At 42.9% G+C, this 14980-nt stretch overlaps 1 protein-coding gene across 1 annotated transcript in view; it reads right to left on the bottom strand.

Moving 5' to 3' along the window:
- The window catches only part of chl1b (cell adhesion molecule L1-like b), a 33918-nt gene extending 19832 nt beyond the window's left edge, over positions 1-14086 (bottom strand). Inside the window, exons 1-9 of the mRNA XM_078283540.1 lie at positions 13979-14086; positions 5992-6195; positions 4421-4529; positions 3993-4183; positions 3288-3410; positions 2754-2924; positions 2404-2436; positions 2064-2175; positions 1670-1851 (exon numbers count right to left, since the gene is read on the bottom strand). Of these exons, the coding sequence (XP_078139666.1) occupies positions 1670-1851; positions 2064-2175; positions 2404-2436; positions 2754-2924; positions 3288-3410; positions 3993-4183; positions 4421-4529; positions 5992-6091 (1021 nt within the window). The 5' untranslated portion in view covers positions 6092-6195; positions 13979-14086. The remainder of the gene's footprint in view (positions 1-1669; positions 1852-2063; positions 2176-2403; positions 2437-2753; positions 2925-3287; positions 3411-3992; positions 4184-4420; positions 4530-5991; positions 6196-13978) is intronic.
- Between the last annotated feature and the right edge of the window lie 894 nt (positions 14087-14980).

Here is a 14980-nt window from a genome sequence, read left to right as displayed (position 1 = left end):
CCTCATGCCAGTTGAAACACAGGTGAAGTTTGTCCATATAACACACAGGGAGGTCGCCAGCACAACTCCATAGCAGCCTTCTCCAAAACAACTGAAGTCAGTGGGGACCAGTTCTTCAGAGTTCCAAAAAGACCTACAGTATATTTACACCATAATTTAGTGCAAATCTTAACTACAGCTGATTGATTTGCAACAAATAATGGTGTATAGGTCTTTCTATTCACAGTGTGGTTGTTTGGCTGTTTTTGTTTTGGAACTCTAAAGAACCGGTCCCCATTGACTTCAGTTGTTTTGGAGAAGGCTGCTACAAAGTTGTGCTGGCAACCTCCCTGTGTGTTATATGGACTAACAAATTTCACCTGTGTTTCATTTGGCATGAGGGTGAGTAGATGATGACAGAATTTTCATTTTTGGGTGAACTATTCCTTTAAGGAGTTACAGTACATGAAAAATTCAGTGGAGAAAACAAGTTACTAAATCATTTGGACAACTGACTAAGTTCGAATGAGATAAACTTAGAAACTGGCAGCACAATTTTTTCCTTACATTCATTCGAATGACTTACTGGCATGGAGTGGGCTTTCCATAGCCTGAAACAGATGCATGAAACAGCCAAAATCTGTTTAATATACTGAAGGAAACTTTAGGTTTGACCAAAATCTAAGACTGGCATAATCTAAAGGGTAAAAAAGGGTATATTTGCCTCATTATGCCAACTCTAACGTTATGCAAATTAATTTATGAGGGATATCTGAAACCTGCTTATAAATGCAGATAGCCTATATTGAAAAGGGGGTTCACACCAGCCCAAAATGGCCTAGCCATATCCAAGCTGCAAGGAGACATTATGTAACCCCTGTAGGCTCAACAACAAAAGCATTTGATCCATCCATTCTAGACTCATTCATTCCTCAAGACTGTAAAGAAAGTACCCCCGGCTTAACCCACTGTGCATAGGAGGTCATATCACAGGCTGATGGAAAGCATGGGAGTGCAGAATGGTTCCTATAAGTCTCAAATTGACAATTTTCACAATACATATCTAGCTTATGAAAGAAATCTAAGGTCTGATCTTAATCGGAGACACTTGTGGAACACGGAATCACACCACAACACAGGCAAGTCCAACTTTGAGAAAAACTGACATCAAATAAACACAGTAAGATCAATAACGAAAATGTCCAATACGTCATTTACTCCCCGAAACTCCTGTGGTCTCTATTTGATCTAAATCTCCTGTTAGAAAGTGGAGGCTCAATTACAACAACTGCACCTCACAGAGCTCCGAGCGACCACAGCCTGACTCTTGCAACTGAGCCACCAAGGCTATAAGCTTGTCAAAGGCAAAGTGCATTTACAAGCAAATTCAAGAATGCTTTTATAGTCTTCAAATGCCTTTTTGAAAACAAACTCAATGTCATGATTTTTTCTTAGGAAGATTAAGATTGATAATGAAAACATTTTGGGCATATGTAACACGTCCAGGCGAGTTACTAAGTCGTCCAAACGAGATAAAGTTAGAAATTGGCCACATTTTTTATTTTTTTCACTTTGCCTTTCAGGGCATTGCATTCTTATTTGAAGCCTTTGATAATAATAATAATAAAGGATCAGTCTTCCATTCAGCTCACAACTACACCACTGTAACTTCAGAGCACGTCATAGTTACCTTCTACTGTGACCGTAAAGTAATGGACAGCTTCTCCAAGCGAGTTCTTGGCCTTGCACATATACTTCCCGTTGTCCTCCTCTTCAACTCTTGGCACAATCAGCAATTTCCCATGGTTCTCCACTGTGGCTTTGTCAGGAAGCTTGTGACCCATCTTCACCCACTCAACCTGTGGAGTCGGACTGACGGAAAGAAGACAAATGGTAAGTAGAGAGATAGCTAGATACTGCCTATACATTACAGTGAATGAAGGGTTTCATTCATCTGTGCGGGCAAAAACCATGTTACCTAATGTTCATAGTCCAATTTTTCAATTGGACTGAAATTGGATTAGACTGAAATTCTTCAAATGTATATGAGATGTTGGATATTGGTAAAAGTAGGCATTACTCACAATCCCTCAGCAATACACTCCAACTGCAGATCCTCTCCTTTGACCAGCTGTGTCTCTGATCTGACACCAGAGGGCGTCAGAAGATTGGGTTTTCTGTCCAGGATTGCATTAGCTGAAAGAATATGGTAGAGAATTTGTAAAGAGGAAGATAACCAAACATGTTTTTACTAGAAACCAAGAGTGTAATGCAGTTTCCCATAGGTCACACTTTCATGAGTTTTACAAATGAATATGCATACATACACACACACACCCTTGTCTTGTGCACTTGGCTTTTTTTCTATATATATGTATGTGCACAAGACATGGGTGTGGCACTCTGCTCTGTGTTCAAACTTACCATTTTCAGGACTTGTGCCACTTTTAGATTTTTCTGAAATGGAGGTGGATGAGATAAGAAAATAAACGATGAACGTGAAGACAATGTGGATGCGTCGGCTCATGACAAACAACAGCGAGATCAAAAAAAATCACACAAAACAAAACTTTGGAGATGCCGATGTATGAACATCTGCGATAAGAAAACAAGACAGCACGAAACTCGGATGGCTTTTGAAGTGCTGCTGTGAATATGGGTAGCACTGGAAATGATGTTCTCAAAACAAATCAAAGTGGAGATTTTCTCTTTTGCGTCACGCTGGTTTGAATTTTCACAGGGGAAGACAGCGCTACAGTTTCACTGACACCTACTGGTCTTGACGACGACAGACATGGCGGTCTTCTGGACGATGGTTCGTATTCTGGGGAAGGCGGCGAAGCAGCAGTAGTCCCTCCTGCTGTCCTTCTCCACCGCATGAGAGAAGTACAGGTCTCCATTCAAGCCCACGGACACCCTCTCATCCTGCTCTATGTGCTGGAGATCTGGGGACAGAAAGGAAACCGTTTCAAGTCCGTATTAGCTCATAATTTTGGTGATTTGCCTAAAAGGAGGGGCCGATATCAGCCATCACAAAGTATCTGGCGCGATTTAATCCTGAGTTGGTGTCATTTCTCCTTCATTTCAATCAGTTCTAAGGGTGGATTTTCTTTAAAATGTAAAAATTGGAAATATTTTGCTGTAAAAGAGTTCTTAAATACAGCGTATCATGAGAGGGAATAAAGGCTTTATCATTACAATATGTCTTAATTTGCATTTTGGACTGAATTGAACACAAATTGACCCCTGATTCAAACACATCCTTTGGCATGCATTAATTGTGTGCGCGAATAAAGAATGCCACTCACTGATGGTCATCCAGTAGATCTGAAGAGGAGGTATTCCTTTAGGCGGGTTGCACTCTAGAATAAAAGGCTGACCCTCCTCAACCACGATGGGGTCAAGCTTTTCCTTAGGAAACTTTGGAACATCTAGCAAAAAGACAAAAAACACAGTAAGAATCAATAAAACAGTCGATGCAGTTCTCTTCTTCTCCACAAGATGGCAGTTGAATCATTCTTGAGTTCTGGGCCAAGCGCCGTCTGCAGTCTCTGTGTATCATCTACTGTATATCATCCAATAAACTGAATTCTATGGCACATTTTTCAGATCTTGGCTTTCAGGGAGAAATAGACGTTCCTACTACCGTTGTGTGGCTTGTCAACACTGCTGAGCGGTTGAAGCCCAGCCAAATTTAGTCACAGTCCCTTGGAGTGGATTTCTTTGAGAATTTATGTACTATGCCTTGGAACAAAATGAAAAATGTACCCAGGGAAATGATGGAGAGGCTAGATCACACTCAATGCTTTCCCCGCTGCAGAGGTACAGACGAGAAGGCAGCGAGGGGCGGAGCGTTCGCCAGGCTCAATGACTTTCTGCCACGTCCAATACAATGAAAAGCTCACAATGGAGAGGTGCAGTCATTACACAGGACTCCGGGCCCTGAATCACTTTGAAAGCGCTGTAACAGAGCACCGCACACACACACACACACACAGACGTATGTTACTCACGGGGCACAATGAACTCGATCTCCTCGGATATGGCGGTCCCCAGTTTGTTTGAGGCGTAACAGCGATAGGTTCCCTGGTATTCAGTGAGGTTCCCGTTATTGGGTATCACAAAGGTCCCAGAATCCTCCTCTTTCATCAGCCGGGGATCCAAGAGGGGGTCGAATTCCTGTCCGTTCTTCGTCCATCGGAATCTACACAAAGGACACAGTTAAGCCAACGTTGAAAAGTCAAGTCTCTCAGCCAAGGATGCATTATGCTCAGTTTCCAAAGTTGGTGCAAAGTCACAACATGGCAGCGAGCGGCCAGAAACAAAGTGCCGACGCCAACGTGTTTCGTGTTGTTGCTGCTGATGGTGTGTGTCTGGCTGCTAACAAGCTCTCCGGGCTCTCCTCCTCCCATCTGCTGGAGACGCGAGGCTCGGTACTCACTCTGGCTCGGGATTCCCTTTGGCTTCGCACGTCATGGGGAAGCTCTCGTCGAAGGGGAAGGCGATGAGAGAGCTGGGCGACTGAGCTGTGATGGTGGGCAGCTGCTCAACTGGGCAACACACAGACAACGGGGCATACAAATGTGAGAAACACACCACAGGCCCTAATGCAGATCTCTTCACACAAGTATCAGACATTCAACACGATGCTATGGACTTGTCTATGGCTCCATATGCAGAGTTCTATTCCAAAACGTATGTCCAATTTCAATATCTCTAAAATACGGATGATTCAGTCTGTAAAGTTAATCGTTTTGTCACTGAAGTCTTAGGTTTCCTGCTATCCTTTAAAAAGCACATGTATTTACATTTTCTGCTATCAGTCATTTTGTAAGAGTGGGTGTCCTGTTTCATTTTGGAACAAAACTCTTCATATGATCTCATGTGAGCACAGTTCTCACTGTGCTAGTTGAGGTGAGATGTGTTAAAGAATGGAAACAAGCACAGCGGCCCGGCCTACTATCAAGTGTGACCAGTGCGACCGACCATGAAGGTATAACAACAGATGCCATGAATTCCTAGGAGCAGAGATATCAGTTTTATGGAGTCATGAGCGATGACACATGAGATGCAGATCCAACACATGAGGCTGTCAGTAAAGCTGCTGCTGTGCTCAACGCTGAGCCAGGAGATTAGGAGAAGAGAGCGGAGGACGTCACTAATACCGGCTAGAGTATGGCAGAGCGAACTTACTGTTTACATGACCTAAAACTAGAAAATCCGTGGCAGCAGGGGGAAAATAAACAAAACAGAAACAGTCAGTAGTTGGGGAATAATCCCGTTTTGTCACAAGCATTCTCTGGATAAAACCTTTTAAACACACATATGGCGAGAGCAAAATACTGCGGAAGACTGTGACTTTAAAAGATATTCCAGCATCAATCAGCCTAAGAATGTGTTGCTTTTTGAAAAACCTGTTTGAACTGTTCTTTATCAGGCCCTTAAGAGATATTTCTGAATAATTTAGAGCGAGGAAAAATTTGATGTGTGTTTCCAAGGAAACTGTGGGGAAACACACAGCTCCAGCACAAGAGAGAAAAGAAAACGGATTCAAACAAGATAATTGCTGTAAATATATTCTATTCACAGCGTGCTTGATTGTAATGTATGACTGTAACGGTTCTCTATGATGTGATTTATTTGGCTCTAAAATATACAACACTTTTTTTCTGATAAAAGCACTTCACATTCAAGTTAAATCAAAGGCTAGTTTTCTGGAGATAAACAACTTTAAAATGGTTAACACGTCTGACCTTTCTCTAGTAACGAACTCTATTATATCTGTATCTGTATCTGGCTTCATGAATAACTTTGTTGGAGCATGGTGTATGTTCATGATTTTGTCACAATTTAGTATCCATTATGTCAAAATTCACCCTCATTCATACTGAATTGTTATGAGCAATGACCTACCCATTGCAGTCAGTGGAAAATCAATGCTTTACTCTTCTGCACTGTTTGAAATGAAGGTACGTTCTTTGCAGATGCCCTATAGTAGGAGTCGGCACTCACCCTCCAGCGGGATGTCAATGGCAGTAGTGGGGTGAAAGGCACAAATCCAGGTGACCAGGCCCAGCAGGGTGACCGATCCCGGGCTCCTCTGCAGCCTCATGGCACGGCGGCGCGCGGCGATCTCGGAGTTCCCGAAGACAGAAACGAGTGCTGCTCTCTTCCGACTCCTCAGTTCATTTCTATGGCACGCTGAAGACGCGGGACCTGCGAGAGCACAGACGGAGCAGGCCCCATGAATCCGCCCACGCGCCAGCAGACGGTAAGGTAAGGCAAACCCCATACACACAACAAACCCCCCCCGTGACTGTGGAGCCCCACTCCTCTCTGCTCAGCCAGACACAACCAGGCACGCCGTAGACTTCCAGCGCAGCAGTCCCTCGCATCGACAGGGACCCCGTTCTGTGCTAGTTCAAATGTTGTTGTGACAAAGAAATATTCATATTAATGCCTCCTATCATCCCTTCCCTTGGGACTCAAATTGTTTTCTAGCTTGATGTCGGTGGGACTGTGTAGCAGAGTGTATTTTCATTGCGCCATGTAACAACAATGGAAATAAATAAATAAACGAATGAAGCAGCCTGTGGATATATTAATGCACGGCAGATGTTCAACATTCAAGCGAGAGAAAAAATGACACATTCATACCAAAATGGAGCCAAGATGGAAATCAAGATCAACATTACCATCAAAATTAAGATACAATTCATTTAATCATAGTGCTGCTCTTGATTTGTGCCTGCATGGTTCTGATAACAACAATGACTCAAAGAGATTAGCAATGCAGCTACACATTTATCTATTATAGCAGCAACTACAGCTGCCAGAGGGGTTTGACGCATAAATAACACACACAGTTAACAGTCAGACGGAGTAACCTGTCTGCACTCTGACAAGCAGCAGACTACAGTGCACTGGATCATTTTCCACCTAACAGACCAGAGGCTGGGGCCATAATGAGCACAGGATCGGTCCATAGTGCAGAGCTGGATGAGGGAGGAGGAGGAGGCGGGACGGGACGGGAAAGAGCAATGCACAGGAATTTTCGCGTCTGCAGCATTGTTTCCCACAATCCTCAGCTGAGGAATCTCTGGGGTGTCAGTTCATTAGTCTTCCTCATGTTGGCTGCGCCCCAGCTCATTAGGTCATCCTAGTCTAATTAGTTTAACACAGACTACCGTACACCACAATCACAAAAAGGGAAATAATAGCAAAACATTGGAATTGGGAAAATCACAAGGCTGAGAGTCTGCAGGGAGTGGTGGTGCTCACTGAAAACAGAAATAGAACACGCATCATGACAAGAATAAAAGACTAGGAATTGCAACAATATTTGTGTTGATGGGGCATCCAATTAACGTCGAATAAGTCACGTGTGCTATGTTAAGGACTTTATTTTAACAACAGCAACCCAAACAGAAGATGTAACTGGTGCATGGTCCACCGACTTCGCTATTTCTAGACAACAGCTTGCTGGGTCACAAGGGGGCTCGAACCAAACTCAGACTCCAATGCTCCTCTTTTCTAATCTTCTTGCCGGCTTAACAAATTCAATAGGAAACACTGAGGTCAAATGCCAGTTCATGAGAAGTAATTGAATAATTGACCGCAGAACAAAGAGAGTCGATTTCATTCATTTTGGTGCAGGCCTTTTTTCAGATGGACGTGCTCCCTGAACTTTTCTAGCATGGCTCATACTAATGGTATTAACTTTGTCTGGGGCCTTTATGACTCAATCTTGGCCATTTTGACCCAGCTTGTGACCCCCCACCCCCCCCACCCCCCTGCACCACCCACCCACAGCATCACCTACAAGACTACTGCCTCTTAAGTGTGCTATATATCCACCCCTCTCAATCACAATACAGCCCTATTGACTTTATTTCCAACTGCAGATTGGCATGTCAGTGTTATAATTCATGAGTCCAGAAAAATGCCTTAGGCTTTCTTTTGTTACAGTCTCAGTTCAGTCTTTCCCACACGTTGTGATTTATGTTGCTGAAAACAGATTAAAATCAAAAGGTAAGGACTTTGTGCTAATTGGCTTGAGCTTTGTTGGGAAGATTGACCAGTTTAAGAGGGGGGGGCTTTACAATCCCCACAAGACAATGTGTTCTCATTGCCCTATTGTGTTGGCCAAAAGCCTTTACCAACCTAACACCACTTAGATGGATTACACTTTGTTCAAACTGTGCTTGATCACTTGCCATCTGATTTAATTTGTTCTCCCCCTCGTTAAGCATTTATTGAGAACCAACTTGGCCATCTGGTTGAGGGAGGTCCGCTCAGGGCTTAACTGCTGGGAGCTATGATGTCTACATTGAAGTCATAGGGTATAGGGCCTATTGGACGTATATGATGCACACGAGAGGGCCCCTCAAGCTAGCCTGCTTGAAGACTGCAGGCTGCTCTTAATCCCCACCCCCTTCAGCCGCAATCACTCCAGCCTGAGATTGATGAAGCTGGCAGGAGGTTAAAAGCGGCTCACTGTGGGAAGGCCAATATGAACCCTAACCTTGCTTAGCCAAGGCTCAGAGGGGACAGAAGCTGTGGGGCGGAGGGGGTATGGAGAGGGAAATGAACCGATGTGGGCCAAGTGAAATCTGCCTCTCTGCTTTAAAACTCCCTCTGAGTGACGGATATAGAGCACTCTCTCGCAAACTTCCCCCGTGCCAACAAGGGCAAATCTATTTCCCAAACAAGACCGATGCATGTAGAAATGTAGCTGACAAACTGACGGAAAGGCATTGTCTTCTGTGTGCTGCTGACCCGCTGTGTTAAATTGACTTAAGAGCTCCCTCATCACTGTGCAGCCTCATCTTAAGAAGACGTTTCTGGCACACTTCTCTTCTTGGCAAGCTCCCTCTGTCCCTCCATCCTCATATTTCAGCCATCTGGTCCGGCATTACGGCTTCACCTTGACCCACACACAAATTTACAAATATATTATATACTATAGGGACCATTTAAGTAGCATTTCAAGAAAAAAAAACGACTTCTTTCCTAACATAAAAAAGTGGACACCTGTGGATGTGTTCACGAAACGTTTTAGATTACAAACTGGGGTCCAAAATTTGCACTTTGAGGTCCTCAAAAGCGACCATTTCAAGTTCACTACAGTAGGCTCTTGAGCTGGCACCATCTGCTGCTTTCACAGACAAAGACAACAGGCAGAGAAGTGTGGGCCTACTGTAGTTTAATGTGCAAGCCTGTAATAGGATTAAGCAGATCCTCGTCTTGTCAGCCCGGATTAAAATATTCTCTTCACTAAAGACCTGCGACGGGGAAGACAGCAGCTCCACACTCCTCTCTCACACTCCTGATAATGCCTCCACACGGATTCCCATTTGATCACTCGAGAACAATTAAAACAACGGCCGAGCTGATTATCATTAAGCGGCAATTGGCCCACGTTGCTTGCGATGTGTGTAATGACTGCACGTTTCGTTTTGTTGTTGTTTTGTTCTCTTTATCCAATCAATTCCTCATTTAGTTTGCAAATTTGCCACGCTGACTGTCTGGCTTGCTGCGGGAAAAAAACCAAAGCTGGTGCTTTTCAAAGTCAAGTGGTAAAACTTCTTTGTGTACTTGAGATATAGAGAGTGAAGAAGAGCTTAAGATCAATGCGTTTTCCTTTATGTTTTAGTGATTTTGTTTTCTCTAACTCGCTGCTCAGAATTTGAAATAGACTGTATTCTGACCTCTGGCAATGATAAGCACTATCAGTATTCTACTACAAGCCTGAGCATGCAATTCATCTATTATTAAAATTTCAGCAGCGGGAGGAAAAACAGAAACAAGACACTAAATGAGATTACGAAGTGGGAGCAATATTAAATAATATCCTTGTCTAATTGAGATTTGGCTCAATTTCACCGCACTTCAGCATGCATGACAGTTCAATTATCACACCATTAATATTTCAGGAGTCTGTAGCATTAGCAGGCTAAGGGGACTGGGAGCGGGACTGGAGCTGAGCGGAGGATTGAGGGAAGAGGATGGAGGAGGAAGAGATGAGGCTGGGGGTGCAGGAATGAGGTGAGGGATTTGGATGTAGAGGAATGAGGCTCAGCTACAGACAGATATAGAGCGGTTGCAATGATGAACTGTGGGGGCTGTGACCCTGTGTTCCATATGGTTTGATGAAGAATGACCCGCCTGACCCTGCTTGAACTTTCATGACCGAGGAGAGAGCGGGGTATATCCCATAGTGACTCCACGGAGCCTTATGCAACTATAAGGTGGAATGATCATGCCACAGGCTGCTATTAGACATGCTGGAGCAACAGCCAAGTGTATCTGGTATGTGTGATACAGCTCATTTGAAAAAAACAAAAAAACAAAACGACTATAATGGTGGAAAAAAGCCAAACCGCTGAAGAGGTTTTCAACCATTAGAGCTTTTCATCTTGTCTGTAATGTGCATTTCCAGACCTGTCTTTTCTAAAAGCCTTGCTTGTGGTTTTTCATGAACAAAACAGTGTGAAGGTTTTCCCTGTCCTCTAATTAGTTGCTGCTTTGTGACTCTCTGTGCTGAAAGCTGTGTTTGTCTCGGTGAAATATGAACTTCTGCTGAGAACATTAAGGCAAAACAGGGATAAAAACGTTGCTGAGCAAAACCTACAGCGGTATCTCCATACAGCAGCTCCCTGCTGCAGAGATAGGATGATTTTTAACGCTGGTCTACATTGCATAATTTATGTGCCGAATGACAACACTTTAATTTAAACTGATCACCAGAGCGTGTCACATAGACACAATAATAAATCATGCAGTATGTATGCGCGATGCATGCTTAAATCACACAACGCATGCTGTCGGTGAGTCCTCACTTTGAACCTGTCAATATGTTTAAAGCAAAAAGAAAAAGGCTTCAAAAAGTGCACTGCACCTGTCTGCATCACAGCTTACAGGGTTTTTCATTTTTCCTCTGATCTGTTCTCTTTGAAGTCCCAGAGGAGTGCCCTTTGCCCAGGACAATAATCACATTAGTCTGTGATCCTCACTGAGTAGCCGGCAGAGAAATGAATTCAGAAGCTGCACTGCAGGGACTGGAATATTATTTTGTGTGAACTAACACAGCGTGTTCCCCCTCCACGTTCATTCACTCCGTCTGACTGATGCTGGCAATTTCCCCGGACGAAACTGTGCCACAGCAAGACATGATCGATGGCTCTTATATCCCAAATCCTCACCTCCATCAAACCCTAAAGCAATTTATTTCTGCCAAGAACCAGGAATGTCTGATTTCCCCACAACACACACGGAATGGCAGCAAAACCAGATTGCTGTAGAAATAGAAGAATACTTGTGCTGCTTCATCCCTTTTTCCCCCCCTTCGGGTCTCTAAATTTACAGTGAAATTCACGATTCTGGTGTGTGAAATAGAGGTTCTATGCTGAATATAATCCAGTATTTGTATTTCCTGTTCTGTGCTAGAGTAGGACATCTGGACGGTGTTACCCTGGGTGAGCTGTTTGACACAGTTCCTGTGCCTCTCCATCGCTTGATAGGGTTGTGGTGAGGTTGTGTTGAGGCAAATGGGAGGAAATGAGCTCATGGCCGCAGCTACTGAAGATTAAAGATTTAGAATATGACAAGGCAGAATTTCTAGTATTCATATTAGAGGATAATGGACTCTAGACCAGACACTGTAAAAAAAATGACCCATCTTAATAAGTCATTTAAACTAGTATTGAGTCCCAAAGTCGTCCTAAAGTAAAATGTGAAAAATCTGCCAACAGGGTGAGGTCATTTTTGTTTCAAGAAATTTCTAGAATCAAGTGACAATGTCTTAAAATAACCCGGATCATTCCACTAAGATAATGTCAATTGATTCAAGTAAATTCTCGAAAAACAAGTTAATTTGTATTGTACAAATGAAATGACCATGTCCCATTGGCTGATTTTTTCACTTTTTTAAAGAAAAATTTGATTTTAAGACACACTCGACTCGTTAAGATAGACATTTTTGGCACTTAAGAAACAAGTGTCATATTTGCCTTACTTATAACTGAACATGCCACTAGTTGAAACCAGTTTATAGCACATTCAACGCCTGTACAAGAGTTTCAGGGACAGGGACGTGGCACTGCCAGGTGTTGATTCAATGCAAAGGCCTGTGTCAGCCTTCATAAATCTTTAATGTAACATTTGTAGATGTGATGTTAATTGTCTGACAGTGAACTGGTGGAGAATGCACCTTTGACCAATACTATTTCTAACAGAAACAAATTACCTTACAGCTACAGCTGCTACAGTACAGTGCCAAAGTAGCTGGTAGTCTAATTAGAAATAAAATAAGCCACTTATTTTCATGTTTTGACTTCAATTGTAGGAGTACATGCTCCTCTATGGATTGAGAATGTCCTCCATCCTCTCACGCTATAGGAAACCCTTTCAAAACCCATTGGATAATATAAAAAATACATTTAATTAGGCTAAAAACAGTGCTGCTTATTGTATTTGTACATTTGGAGATACCAGATTTTCACCCGACAGCGCTGATATACTCTTGTAGTTAAACCTGAGTTTGACTTGTAGATGGAAAATAACAATTTTTGGTACATTTTTTCAACCCATAATACCTCAAAATGCAGCTGTATTTACATATATTGCAAATCTGAAACACAGTAGACAACTTTTGCAGATGCAAATTATGTGTAAAAGTAGCCACTCCATACTGTCAGTAGTTGCATCAAATGTTCAAATAATATTTTTGGCTGAAAAATGTATCCAATCCACCATCCTGAACCAAATCCAGTTGGTGGCCAATAATGATTCACATGGTGGGCAGTTACAGATTGGTCTTTACCTGCAATTATGGATGGAGTTTTTAACTCTTGGTAATCCTTGTCCCTCATACTAGCATACAGACAGACAACAAAAAGCTAATTTCTAGTTACACTTAATACTGATCAGAACAGTTGGGGGTGAATTTTTGCTTTGAAGGTGAAAGTCATCACCATTATTCTGCAATGCCAAGTCTGATGGAAACTTGCCTCAGCAAGAGGATTTCTATCAGGACAGATGTCTTACAGAATGAACTTAACTGTATGTGGATACAGTGTTTATATTTCATTGTTAGTGACTGCAGTGGAAATTGTCCAGACAACCAGACATGTCTGTGCTCAGTCTTTATACATTTTAGTCCAGTCTTAGCCCAGTGAAGTTTTATAGACCATTTCAAGTATAAACTATGGGTCCTGACTAACGTCAACCTGACTGTTTCACAGAACCTCAGGTCTCATTCTAGATCCATGAACATCAGCAACTGTGTACCAAACATATTTATTTATTCATCCATCTGTTTATTTATTATTTTTGTTTGTTTAATCTCATTTATCTGATTTGTTTGTTTACACACCTAAAAGGCCATTCAAGCCAATTTAGAATCTGATTCGATATTAGAATTGATATTGATCGAGGGGACAATTATTTTAACGTACTTGGCACAATCATGGTAATAAAACCTTTGTAAATTGGCTCAATTCCACATTCTGAGGCCCAAATGATACAGAATGTGTCACATAACTGCCATGAATGGATGGATTACGGATATTCCAGGTTTCAAGTATCACGCTACTTTGAAATGTATCAGAAATCAGATTAAATAAGATGAGAGCGCCTTAATGTCAGATTTCTCCACTGTATGCTAACTAGCTCCATTTTAACATTAAAATATCATATTACATATAAATAAAAATTACAAATATATCAGTGCAATATGCGTGACTACGTCAGAGGGATCACTCACACGTTCCTCCAGCGTTTCAAGAATCGAATACAGGAAAACAGCCCCGCTCTCTCAGCTTCAACTCATTCAAGATCGTGACCGTGATTTCCCTCGCCTCTGCTGGAGGAAGAAAGTCTATTTCATGTCTCCCAGTGTGCCTCTTGCACGTGGAAAGACCAAAACACGCTCCACCGAAACATGCTCCAGCAGCGGCTGTTCAGAGCCCACAGAAACCTCCCCAGACAGGATACTTACAAGATTGAACTTCATTCTCAGCTCTGGTCCCCCATGAGATGAGTAACTAGTCCTCTCCAGGTAATACAATCCAAAAGAAAAGGAAACCATGAGTTGGAAAAGAAAAAAAGATATTTCTGCAAAAACGGAGAGTGCTCGAGATGTGCTCTGCCTGCTCTGGACGGTGTCATGCAGGCTGGGGACGGAGAGAGAGAGGCACTGTAGTCACATATGTTGCCAAAGCCTCTAGCTTGGCAAAGACGCTCATTAAGCCACTGACAATCATTCCCACAAAGCCCGATCTAAAGGCTATTCACTGGGTGTGTACAAAGGAGAGAGGAAAAGTGGAGGAATGCAAGTTCTATCTCGCTCCCCCCCCCCCCCCCCCCCCTCGGTGCCATGCAAGATGTTTGCTGCACCTGAAGGCTCATTGAAAAGTGTTTGTGTACATAGATCAGCTGAACAAAAAAACAATGAATAGTATGTTGGGTGGGAGTAGAGATCACCCGCTGAGTGAGGATCTGTTGAGTTTTGCTCCTGCTGTACAGCACACTGCAATCCTCTTTTGTGAACTATAGGGACAATCTCCTTAATTGTTAATACGGCTGAAGATTGGTGCCAACAGCATTAGGCAAGATTATACACAGTATTCTTACATCTGTGAAGAGTGTTGCTCTCGGCTTGATCTTCCTAAGGGAAAAGGTTGGTATTTTGTTTGTCTGTCCTGAAGAGCTGGTCAGCCAGTTTTCATGAAAAAATAAACTGAATTTGGTTTGAGACTGGGTCAGAGTGAACCTGATTGTTACACATTGGTGAACAGGGACATGACTCCCAAGGCTACACAGATGGGGGGCGAGTGGAGGCTGGGTGACCTGTCAGGAGAAAGCACAGAGCAGAGAGAGTGCTGAGACTGTCGATAAGAGCCTTCCACAAGCCCAACAAAAAAAACCGCAGTCTCTCTCCCACGACACACGAGGGGGAAGGGAGGAAGCACCCCAGTCTGGATGATGTATGGTGTGGACC

The sequence above is a fragment of the Centroberyx gerrardi genome, chromosome 5 (assembly GCF_048128805.1).
Source record: "Centroberyx gerrardi isolate f3 chromosome 5, fCenGer3.hap1.cur.20231027, whole genome shotgun sequence".
Classification (NCBI taxonomy): domain Eukaryota; kingdom Metazoa; phylum Chordata; class Actinopteri; order Beryciformes; family Berycidae; genus Centroberyx; species Centroberyx gerrardi.
Note: the sequence above shows the minus strand (reverse complement) of the source record. Positions and strands in the feature narration are given on the sequence as shown.